This window comes from Lipotes vexillifer, unplaced genomic scaffold (assembly GCF_000442215.2).
Source record: "Lipotes vexillifer unplaced genomic scaffold, Lipotes_vexillifer_v1.1 scaffold641, whole genome shotgun sequence".
Lineage (NCBI taxonomy): Eukaryota > Metazoa > Chordata > Mammalia > Artiodactyla > Lipotidae > Lipotes > Lipotes vexillifer.
Genome location: NW_006780658.1, coordinates 1,049,814 through 1,062,812, shown reverse-complemented (window position 1 = coordinate 1,062,812; position 12,999 = coordinate 1,049,814). Strand labels below are relative to the sequence as shown.

Here is a 12,999-nt window from a genome sequence, read left to right as displayed (position 1 = left end):
TCTCCTGCATCGGCAGGCGGACTCTCAAGCACTGCGCCACCAGGGAAGCCCAATAACTAATATTTTTGTGGTTAAAAAAAAAAGTTATTCTTTGCTTCTCACTTTGATACCCACAAGCTCCATTTCTTAATAACAGTTGCTATTCAAAATTGCTATTTCTAGAACAAATTTTTCTGTTACCACATGACACACTGTGGTATAAGGGCACTTGATATGCAAATTGCTAACAAAACTTAATATTATCTTCCCTCCTGTTGCTCTTTAATTTGGCATTGAGCAGCTGAGGTTTGAGGTTTTAATCAAAGAGCATTGAATGAGGCAATTTATAAAATCAAATGAGGATTCTTTTTTCAATTATTCCATTCACTGTTTATACCTACTAAATTGTAAAATATGCATTTTACAATTTAGAAATGCATTAATGCATTGGTTATCTCTTTCACTGCTTGCCCATATCTAAATGCAGGCTTACTTTCAAGTGGTACAATATAGTAGAATAGTGACCCATGCAGGCTCCGGCCCAAACAGTAACCCAGGGCAAGTTCTCTTTAACTCTCATTTTCATCATCTGTAAAATGGAGATAATAATAGTACCTCCTTCATATGGTCATAGAGAGGATTAAACGAAATAATCCATGGAAAACATTAGCGAAGTGCCTGCCACATAACAAGTGCTCAGCTCTTATTAAGATGAATTTGAGAGCTCATACAGAAACATTACTGTTGTTATTTATTTCACGGCAAAAATATTCTAAGAACTACATTAACTATTATGCTTGGCCAAAAGAGAACAGGAGCATGCAGAAACATCATTCTCATCTCAGCACAGGGACTCCCCCAGATCAGGTTGCTGGCTTCTCATGCAGCACATGCCTGGGGCAGACAGCTAGGATGAGCAGTAATTGCAGTTATTATAGGCGTGGGGGCGGGTGGAGCAGCTGGCAAGGCCCACGGGTTACGCAAGGGCAGACTGGCCTCCAACTGAGGCTGTGTCAGGGGTTAGTAGAGGGTTAGGACGAGACAGGCAGCTGATCAGATTCGAGAAGACAGACAATGGTCTAGGGCAGCAACCATGATAGATCAAGGCCAGAGAAAGAGGGCTGAGGTTAAACAAGCTGGAGGGGATCTAGTAGAAGTCAGGGGCCTGGAGAATTGCCCAGGGATATACCTCACTGAAAGCATTTGACTTGGACTGAAGGCTTTTAACCCTGAAATTCCAAAGGACTTTCTGATTATTAGAGGAAGCTCATCTCTTTATGACAGGCTTAGCCAAGGTGAGCCGGGGGTCATCCTTATCCCCTCCATAAACTTGAGGTCTACTCATCTACTCATCACTGGGTCTGGCAGGCCAGTCAAGGTAGAGCAAAGTCACTCTCCTTTCATGGGGCTGCGACCAACGAAAGATGTAAGAATGAATCTTCTTGAAAGGCCTCAGCAAAGGGATAATCATGGGAGATTAAAAACAACCTTAGCTAGTTACACCAGCTGCAAACAACTAAGCATAAAGTTTTAAACAATTATGGCTTGGGTATTTTACCTGCCTGACAAGCGAGAGGCTTGGGAATGTCCCAACATCTTGTATTTTCATATTTTATTTTGTACATTTAGTGTCACGCCACTGCCATCATCAATACCAAAGTTGTTCTTATAATTAATAACCTTATTAGAATTCTGGGCAGGGTCTGCTTACTTTCTGAAGCTAATTCCAGTAATGTTTTTTTGAAATCCTGTTTTGATTCTCACTGTTTGTAGGCGATCAGGAGTAAGCCAGACTTCCACACATGGAATAGGCTCATCTTTGTCCCACGAGCACAGAGATAAAGCATGATGACGTGGTGGTAGAGCAGGGTGCCACTCCCAGTTCAGTCTGACACACCTTATGGGAAACCAGATTGCTGGGGACGCTTGAGGGAGGAAATCTCCTCTATCAAGAAACCTCAGGGAACCTGGAGGCTAGGCTAAATTAAATAAGGTAAAACTGTTAGCAAAGCTGTGCAAAGAAAAACATAAACGTGATGACACACGAGGGGGAAGAACATGCGTTTTATGCACGAAAACACTTGAGGTGCTAGAATCAAAGCGGTGTGGCAGCATAAATATAAAGCAAAAATAGATTCTTCCAGAATTTCAATAAGCCAAAAGGATAACCGCCCTAAAGCAACACTAAAACGGTTAGATATCACTAGACAGTTGATGTTGTCCGGAATTAGGGCTGAGAAAGTACAAAGGCAGCAGTAAACCCAAACCTGCAACTCACGGGCACAGTGATTTCTGATACTCAATTTCCATCATGCAGATCCTGTCTTCAGAGTCATTTAATTTGTACCTTCTACTGACATTCACAGCGAAGGCATCCTAGACACTCAATTTTCACATTCTTTTTCACTCACAAATCACAAGTTAAATACAAACTTTACTAAACTCAGACATTTTCCAAAGTGGTTCGTGAGCGCCCTCTAGTGATACTGAGGCCAGTTAAGACAACTCATTGCCCCCCAAAATTGTCTTTAAAAAGTGCAGATTCACTAAGGATTCAATTTCTGCGGTCAGCTAAAAACAGATCTTCTGCCATTGTTATTGGCACAGCCATAAGCTGAACTTACTGCTCTCTCTTTAGAATCCACAACTAGATAAAGCCGTGAATTAAAGAATATGCAACGCAATCATCTGAAAACATTTCAAAGTAACCTTTGCTTGATCCCAATGTGAACACATTATTTTGGCTGTTGGGAAGCCTTTTTCACAACCGAATAAACATGATTACAAAAGTAGTCAAGGAAGATTTTTTTTTTAAATAATATACTTGTATAGTTCCTTTCTCTTCCTAACTTCTTTCAGTACTCCAGTGACAATGGCAACTGATCACAGTGAATAAATCCACACAAATCTGCATTACAATTCCCTGATCATTTATTTCCTAACACATTTGGTGTGTGTGTTTTTCTCTTTTTTTTTGAAAAGTAAAGGCTTCCATCAGATTCTTTTATTCCTCAGCCCTGTACTCCAGACTTCTTAAACTGGTGGACCCGGGACAATTGTGGTCTGCACATATGGTCTATTTACATTTAAAATTTCTTACTGGTTGCCAAAATTTAAAAATCTGGATTTCTGGCATCTTATGAAGAAAGAAAATGACCTTTGGCAACATCTTTTCTGCTTCCCCACCTGGCAACATACTTGCAGGAGCCGAGAGGGGCTGCGCCTTTAGGTGATGCCTTGGTTCAGTGAGCCAGTCACAACTCAACCCCCAACAGTCACATGGGTTACTTACCTGGCCCCAAAAGCCTTTGAGATGCAACCCCTGAATTCGTGACCCCTTTCAATTCTTCCTGTGAAGGTTCTCTTTAAAATCCTTATAACCAAGCTAATCTTCTATCCTGTTCTCACCACAAAACGCTACTGACACAGACTAAAAGGAACACGCTATTATAAAGAAAAGTAAAAAGATATTCTCCGTAATGGAGGAATGCCAACACACAAACGAGCAGTTTAGGCTGATTTCAAACACAATCAATTCCCTCAGACTTGATTAAGTTCACTATGCATTTATGAATCATGTCTTTTTTTTGAGAGGACAAAACCCTCACCATGGGCTCATGCATAGCAAACAAGCAACTTGTAGGTCTATCACAAACCACCTGCTCACATCCCAAGATTGCTTTCTCGGAACCAAAGCCCTGGAGACCAGGTGATTGGCCAACCAAGTCATGAAAAGGAAACATGCACTCACAGGTGTGCTGCTGTCCGAGAAGGTGTTCATGCTGACGGAGCTGCTCAGCTTGTCTGAGGACACGGAAGGTGGGGATGGGCTCCTCTTCCCCAGGGGGTCCTGCCGCTGCAGGTACTCGTGCCACGCTCGCTGAATGCTGCCAAAAAACAAACAAAAATAACAGCGCACACACCGTCACTCCCCGGCCACACACTCGGCAAAGCACAAGGAGCCTGAAGGAATTGGCTATGGGGACAGGGAAACTGACACACCTAGAACGTGACAAGGGGAATCAGAAGACCTGGATCGTCTATGTTACTGGTTCGACTTTTACAGACTTGCCTGAGCTCAATCAGTCTCCAAGAATCAACTTAGTCAGAAAAAGTCATCCATCAAAGTGAAACTAGTTTGCACATGTAAATGTACATGCTTTGATTTATGGGACACAAAATCTTTCAACTTCTCATCCTTTTTTCAAATGAGAATAATAAATAGGCTGACGTATCACTTATTCATTCACTCAATACATCATTGTTGAAGGACCATTCTGTGCCAGGGTCAGCGCTTTGCTCTGGACAGAGACTACAGGGCCGCTCTAGGGGGTGCCATTCACAAAGACCTCAAGGTGAGGGGTGTTCTGTGGTGTTAGACAGTGTAGTCTGCGTGGCCAAATGCAGTGGCCCTGCTCCGGGCACATGTCAGGTAAGAGCCCTACGGTCATGGATTTTACATACTGTGGAAGGAAACTGGTGTTGTATGATAAATAAACAAAGAAATGGACAGAGAAGACAAAATATTTGAAAGTATTATGTACTATTCAGAAAATTAAAGTAACCCTCGATTAGGTGGCTTTTTGAGATTTCACCCAAGGAAGCTCTTTATTTCCTGTGATTATTATCCCAAAAGTGTCATCTTCTGATTTGGATAATAGAAACCTCTTCTTTGTGAAAGCTAAGTGATTTCTTTTTCCATTTGAACTAGCTTATAATCTTTAAGATTAAGATCTAGATTTCCACATGTAATCAGGGAACAGAATTCTATTTTCTCCTGGGGGTTAGCCCTACATGAAGACCAACTGTCCGTATTCAGCTTTTTAGAATAGTTTTAAATGGTTTCACTGATTCTATCACCATCTCTTTTTGACTTCTAGAAGCATCTGATCTTCTATAATTCTTCCACATACAACCAAAGTCACTAAAGGTGTCTCTGTATAAACAAACTGATTTATTATCATTTGGCTAGAACGGTTCAAAGACCATCAGTTCTCAACAGTCAGAGGATATAAAGAACACGTTTATGCTACCACATTATTGAATTTGTATGTGTTCCCTAATTTATTAAGGCTCTGTGAGTTATAACGCTCAGGGAAAAGTCCAGAAGCTACAGTGAAACAACGTTGGGATCAGAGGCCAATTTCCCTGAAACTATGAACCTTCAGCTTCTGGGGCCCTTACTGAGAGGCCAGAAGCTTCTCGACGTGGGTCATATGTGGTCACTATTTTCTTATGCAATGTCTGCTCAAAATGCACCCTTATTTATTTATTTTCCTTTGGTATAAAGATTTTAAACAGAATCTCAGAGAGGGTCCTGTAAGATCATGTGCCTGAATTTGGTAATCCCGTTGTTTCTTCTGGGATCCATTTTATTAAGGGAGTATCACATTTTGGCCAGCTGATTTCCACGCCATCCAAAGTGCTTTGAAGCGTTGGGCTCCCAGAGCCCTGCTGACAAGTTCTGCCACTTTACAGCACCTAAAGCCTGTAAACCTGCGCATAAGGGCTTAAAAACGTGTGACATTTTTAAAGTAATTTAAAAAATAGAAAATACTGGCAACCCATAAGATACCCACAAGTTTATAGGACTACAGGTATTCCTCTCCCAGCCCCCCCTTTTTAAATTCCTTGATTATTCAGAAAATATAGAAAGAAAATGAAGTAGGCATTTGAGACATTACAATTTAGCTTGTTGAACACCAGGGGGCAGCGTGACACCTTTAAAAAACAACGATGCTGGGCAAAACCCAGGTGAGGTCTGCAAAGAATTTAAAGCATCCCCTTCCCCATCCTAATTCTATGGAATCTGGAAATTGACATATCAGTTTTCCTTAAGTCAGAGATTAAAAGGACAGTATTTCCTTCCAAGTAGATGGATATCCTCTTCTTGTTTTAATTGACAAGAAAATGTGATAATATTAAATACGTTTAAAATGTGTATTAAAATCATCTAAGCCCACTCGCTGCCTTAATACAGAAGCTATTTTAATTTTTGGATATTTACCTTACTATCCTTGCCTACATATATGAAAACAATTTTACTTAGTTGAAAGCATACTACACTACATTTCATTCTTTTTTTAAATGTTGGGATCAAAAAAGAGAGGCCAGTCATGTCATACAAGGCTATTACTCTAAATTGCTACATTGTTTTTTTTAATGGTGGAGCCATGCTACTCTCTGGATCATAGAAAAGTGTTTACATTACACACAAACTCCCCTTTGACGACACTGATGTGATGTTCATAGGTTAAATTAGTCTAATATTAGCTCTCGGAATACCATCTCTAAATGCTATCTTACTGTACTGGGGAACTGAAACAAAACGTAGACGCATTTGTCCTTCGGTCAAAGGGAATCACTTCTCATCTTCTCATCCTAGCTTTACAACAATTCCTACTCACCAGCCTCCTTTACGGCTGCAGAGGAAACCCTGAGCACCAACTACCTTGACATTTTTACTTCTGAAACTAAGCAGTGCCATCAATATAATGCTTTTAAAGGCTGGTCGCAGTAAGGGAGCACATTTTGTGTGTTCCTACATTTTGAATTATAAATAAGGTATAGAAGTTTACTTCAAAAGAGATGATAAATACATTTTTCAATTTCCTTGCCAGGTCAATTCCAATTTATCTTCTCTCATCTCAGGGATGGCATAATCGCCTGCCTCTGCCCTTTCGTTACATATCCTCATCAGTTGTATGGTGCGGTGGCTCCCTCCTGCACTCACAACTACTTGGGACTCATAGCTTGTGCCGTTCTGGTTGCCACTGGATGTCCTCACATAGAAGAGTGGAAGAGAGGGCTCTGTGAGAGCTGGCATGCTTAGAGGAGGTTTGAGGGAGTCCTGGTTACTTTAATTAGCTTTCAAGGATGGATGGGATTTAGATTGCCAGGGAGGAAGCGGAAAGACCTCTGGACAAAGGCATGGAAGGGAGGGTACCAGGCAGGATGCAGGATGGTCCCAGAAAAGAGTTGGTACCGCATGAGGGTATGAAGACAGGAAGAGGATTCTGATGTCGCCCCGGGCCAAACTGGGGGAAGACTGAGCAGTACCTGCCCCTCGTGAGGGGAAACCCCCATCCTGGCACAGTTGGTAGTTGCCAGACCTTCAACTTTTCAAAGACAGTCAGAAATCTGGATTCTTCGGTGAAAGTTACTAGTTCTTAAATGTTACTAAATAATTGTTAAAATTTCAAAATACATTATGACCCAAGTAAGCTGAATTTGAGGATGGGAAAAAAGACCATCAAAGAGGACACAAGTCTGAGTATCTTGGGAAACAATAGCTTATTACATATAGCTCTTTTTGTGTGTATTCTCCCACACAATCCTTACCACAAGTGGGCTATGGGAAAGCCTCTTTTATTATCATAGAGGTAGGTTTTGCCTGCCCACCATTAACTTCTCCTTCTCTTGGTTCCAGCACCCATTTTCCCTTGAGGACCCACCAACCCGCAACCAATGAGCTATGGATGGGGCAGATCCTACCCCTCCACTGTAGAGAGCAGCCCGTGTGCTGGGGCTGAACAACCAGAGGGCAGGGACTGACTCATGGATGCTCACATGGCTCAAGCCAGGCAATGAGAGGCTACAGAGAAAGAAGCCCCCTCCTGCACCTGGAGGTTTTCAACTGGTAGGATGTAAGCCTAGAGCTGTCCATGATCACTTTGCCACAATGCTGGGAGAGAAGCAATAACGTAGAGAGAGGAGCTTACAGAAGAAGAAGACAAGAGATGCCTGATGACCTTGCTTGAAACACATTAGCCCCCCCCCGGTGCTTCTGTTAGGTGATCTAATAAAATCTCTTTTTATATACAAGTTAGTTTGAGTTGAGTTTCTGTTACTTGCAACCAACAGTCCTGGCCAAGTAGTTTGAGTTTCTGTTACTTGCAACCAACAGTCCTGGCCAAGTTCTGGGGGACAAGATGAGAACTGACTGATATAACACTTGAACCAGTTTCCCCTGTCTCCCCATAACATTGTATCCCCTCCTCATGGTTTGGCAAAAGAGAGAAATGAAGCAGGAGCAAGATGATGGGTTTGGCTTGTCACATAGTGACTTTGAGTAGGTAAGTAGAACCTACTATTTGTTTAAGCCTCTGTTAGTTAAATTTTCCACATGCAGCTAAAATCTACCCTAACAGATTTGCCATATTTGTATTATTTGGTGTCTGCCCCAACCCTGTATCTTGATACAGACCTGCCCAAATGCCAGGAAGGGGTCACTGAAGGCGCTAGGCAGGTTTTCCACAGCATTTGCCCATATCTCTAGGCTGCTTCCCCTCCCCCCAGTTTCTGCCCAGTTTGTAAGTCCTGGCTTCAGCTCCCTACTTTGACTGTTGGTACTTCCTAAGCATCACAGAGTTATGCTCTTCTGAATCTTCCTGCAGGTTTCTTCACCAACACCTATGACCACCTTGACTGTCAACAACAACCAACCTCCTCACAGATGGAAATCTGGGCCACTTGGGTCTTGGCTCTATAATGCTCTTTTCTTTGTGAAGACTGAGAAAGCACTTCAGAAATAAGGCACACAAAGTCGACTGAGTCTATGAGTGAGAACAGTAGCTCTGGGAGATATTAACCACTCAAAAACAAGAGTTATCAGATTAGCCTGGTCCAGATACCTCTTTTCCAATGAGTCCTATTCCTCCACTAAATTGTGAAGCCCTTGAGGGCAGTGACCACGTGTATAGTGACCATCACATCTATACAGTTCTAGGAATATGGTAAGTTGGTGATCAACAGATATATTCTCCAAAGATTGTGTCCCAGAAATAGTTCAGTAGGGCTTCCCTGGTGGCGCAGTGGTTGAGAGTCGGCCTGCCGATGCAGGGGACACGGGTTTGTGCCCCGGTCCGGGAGGATCCCACATGCTGCGGAGCGGCTGGGCCCATGAGCCATGGCTGCTGAGCCTGCGCGTCCGGAGCCTGTGCTCCGCAACGGGAGAGGCCACAACAGAGAGAGGGCCGCATACCGCAAAAAAAAAATCTCAGTAAATGCTCAAAGCAGAAAAAGTTTTACCTCATGAGGAAGTGTGGTTATAAACAAGTGTGTTTACTGAATTCTTCAGCTCTTTGACTTCGGTTTGGTACTTTCTTATATTTTCAATCTCTCTGTTGAAGTTCTCATTGTATTCATTTATTCTTCTGAGTTCAGTGAGCATATTTATGACCATTACTCTGAACCCTTTATCAGGTAATTTACTTATCCCCATTTCATTAAGGTTTTTTCCTGAGGTTTTATCTTGTTCTTTCATTTGGAACACATTCCTCTGTTTCTTTACTTTGCTTGGTTCTCTGTGTTGGTTTCTATGCATCAGATGAAACAGCCAGCTCTCCCTGTCTTGAAGGGTTGGCCTTGTGCAGGAGACAAACCTTATCATTCAACCTTGCCCCAGCTCTTGCTTGTCTCTCAAACCTCTGCTTATCCAAGCAACCCTTTTTATTTTTAATAACTCCCAGTAGGTAAGGGTGTGCCAAGACCAGTCAGTGTCACAAAGGGGAGGATCTCAGTCAGCACCTAGATCTGGACTGATTGGAAGCCAGACCCTCAGGCAGCAGCTTTAAAAAAATACAAATTTATACAGTCTTGTGGGACCACAGACACAAGCCCTGCTGACCTCCAGAACCAGGAGATCAAGGGGGTAATATCCCCTGGGTGGCAGCCACAATGAACAGGGCACCAGAGGTAAAAACTGGGGTACCAGACACCTAGGAGAGCTCCTCTCCAAGAGACGCTGAAGCTCTGAAGTACGGCGGAGGGAGAGCTTGAAGATAGTGCCCACCCTCCCAGGTCTCAGGCAAGGTTTACAGTCAGCCCTTAGATGTGTATTTAATGAGAAGCCTGCCCCTTTCACATCAAGACTGAGCTCCTGAGTCTCCTGCCTCTTGCTGTGCCCTGGGAGTGGTAGATATTTAAGAACACTTTCTCCAGGGACTTCCCTGGCGGTCCAGTGGTTAGGACTTTGCCTTCCAATGCAGGGGGTGTGGGTTCGATACCTGGTTGGGGAACTAAGATCCCACATGCCTTGCGGCCAAAACACCAGAACATAAAATAGACGCAGGGCTTCCCTGATGGCGCAGTGGTTGAGAGTCCGCCTGCCGATGCAGGGGACATGGGTTTGTGCCCCGCTCCGGGAAGATCCCAAATGCTGCGGAGCGGCTGGACCCGTGAGCCATGGCCGCTGAGCCTGCGCGTCCGGAGCCTGTGCTCCGCAACAGGAGAGGCCACAACAGTGAAAGGTCCGCGTACAGCAAAAAAAAAAAAACAAAAAACAACAACAAAAAAAAAAACCAGAAGCAATATTGTAACAAATTCAATAAAGGCTTTAAAAATGGTCCACATCAAAAAAGTCTTTTAAAAAAATAAAAGAACACTTTCTCCGTTGGTTATAGTCCATATCCTACCCCTCCAATGTTGAGAGTAGCCTGTGTGCTGGGGCTGCCCAGCTTTAAAATTAGCAAGTGAATTTCTTTCACATAAAGTCTGGGCACTTTTTAAAGGGCTGCGTCTGTGCTGAGCCCCGGAGTGGGTGAATCTGCATGCGGGCCCTTTAAGAGATGCTCCTTAGTTCACCACAGCCTCTAGGATCTCAGGGGCACAAGCCCCATTGGTCTTCAAAGCCAAACGTTTTGGGGGCTCATCTCTCAGGTTCCAGTCATGAAAGTTGGGGTGCTCAATGTGGGGTATAATTCTTTTGCTCCTCAGAGAGAAGCTCCGGGTTTTCAGTTCCCTCCCCAATGTGGGTCGTCACACCAGGGGTGGGGCTCATGGAGAGCTTGTGTCTCGGCCTTTCCTACCCACTTTGATGTGGTTTTCCTCTTGTTTGCCCAATGTGAAGGGGTCACTCCACCAGTTTTTCGGGGTGTTTTTGTTTTGTTTTGTTTTTTTCAGAGGGAATTGTTCCACAGGTAGCTGTAGATTCAGTGTTTCTGTGGGAAGAAATGGTTCAGGATCTTTCTATGTTGCCATCTTGAACCGGAACCTCCCAGAAACTAAATGTGTTTAGAGTGATATAGATTCTTGCTCAGTTTCACTTCTCAATAGCTGTGGCCTTGGGAAAAATACTAAACGTAGTGGCCTACATTTTGCTTATGCACAAAATGGGAACAACAATAACTTCTTTGTAATTCTTGCAAGGAGTCAAGGATACGGTGTTTAAGTCACTTAGCCCCAAACTTGACAAATAGAGGTCCTAGATAAATCATTATAATTACTTAAGAAAATCAAACACTTTCAAATATTTTTAAGTAATACGTGCAAATCATATACATTGATATGATATGTTGGATTCCTGAGGATCTTTACTGGCAATATTTTATTAGCCCAATTTGATGTAAAAATATGTTTAGAAAAGGTACAACTGCATGGAAAAGACACACTGGACTGAATGTTTTTCTTGGATTTTCTCGTTGAAAGCTCACTACAATCCTTTAAGACATGGTTACCCTTCTCATTTTACAGAGGAGTGCAACTAAGGCCCAGAGACGTAAGCAGTGCTCCCAAGGTCACACAGCAGGTAAGGAACAGAGCTGGTACTTGAACCTCGGGTGATCTAACTCCAAAGTCTGTGTTCTCAACCACTCTTCTCTCATATCTTCATTTAATTAAGCTTTTGACTAAAGTTGATAGGCATTTCTCTCAAACAAATGTAATTAAACAAGCTTTTATTGAGAAATATCTTCGACATTATTTTGGGAATTGTCCTCCTTCTCAAGAGTGTATCTGTCTTTGTCTCTCTCTCCCCGCCTTATCAATCTAAATGTTATTTCATCACTAAATAAAATATATTAATAAAAAATACAGAGAGGAATTGAACGTATTTAATGAGCAGACTTTTAAAAGATGAATCATATTCAATAGATCTCTATGTTGTTCCATCACAAAATAAATATATTGTTAAAATATAAAGAGGGGGATTGCAAACAATTAATGAACAATTTTTAAATGATGCCTTGTATTCAGAAGATGCGTTCTAGATCTCACTGCAACATGCAAGGGGTGACCCCAACGTAAAGGGCAGAGATCTGAAGGGATTTGGAGGGTCCGTTTCCTTCCTCGGCAGTCAGGCCTCCCTGCTAAAACCTGCACTCCTTTGCTGTGTACAGTCGTTCCCAGACCCTCTGGCGGCCTTGGCCCTTAAGAGTACTTTTGTCTTCAGTCTTAGGGTTGCACCGAGAGCCCTTGTCGTGGTGCTTTCACTATTACTTTTGCTTTCACTAAATTTTCCAACTTAAGAAGGTTGCCTTTGCTTGACCTTCAGAAAACTTGCCTTTCACCTCCCCAAAGTGACTTTTTATTAATAGCTGTGCAATCCTGATTGCTTTCACCGTTTTGATGCAGTTCTTTGATCCTCCAAGTCTAAAACTCAAAATGACCTCTTAACAGTGGCATTCGTGTACCAGGGAGTGCACTCTTCCTGACAGTTCCTCTAAGTTCCACCCCTCGACACACATGTTCTTTCCCCACAGGCCTGTAATTCCTTCCACGGATACTTTGCACTGCCACATACAGGTTTAGGCTTTCTTACCAGATTATTTCCTTTTTATGTTGTGCTGAGTATGAGGGAACAATCGAGACCCTCTCCTGCCCCATCCAACCCCAACCTGGGTTCCCACTACTGCAGGTACACTGTGGGGGTAGCCCACATCTGGGAACAGTTCTCACCTTGCCTTATCTTTTACGTTCAGAGATTGGCCTGCCAAGGTACATCCCACCTCAGGGCTTGCAGGGGCTGGACTGTCCAGAAAACCTTCAATGGAACCTACTGCTCTCTTCTCATTAGGGAGGGGACTGGAGAGTTTCCAGGAAAGCAGATGTTATGGTACAGTAACTCCTGCTTCTCCCTAACCCCCTTCTACTGGGGAAAGGTAGATGTCCAGCTGGATCCCACCCAGAGAAGACAGAAGACCCTAAGAGAAATCCTGTGGAGTTCGACAGTGACTCTGGAACATGGGACGAGACCCATCTTTCATAGCCAATGCTCTCCAGGTCTAAAGGTCCCTTGGGAAG

General features: G+C 43.1%; 1 protein-coding gene across 2 annotated transcripts in view; it reads right to left on the bottom strand.

Annotated features, from left to right (window-relative positions):
- The window catches only part of SCHIP1 (schwannomin interacting protein 1), a 785,715-nt gene that overhangs the window by 589,909 nt on the left and 182,807 nt on the right, over positions 1-12,999 (bottom strand). For both annotated transcript variants that reach the window (XM_007454123.1, XM_007454124.1), the window contains one exon: positions 3,731-3,866. In XM_007454123.1, the coding sequence (XP_007454185.1) occupies positions 3,731-3,866 (136 nt within the window). The remainder of the gene's footprint in view (positions 1-3,730; positions 3,867-12,999) is intronic.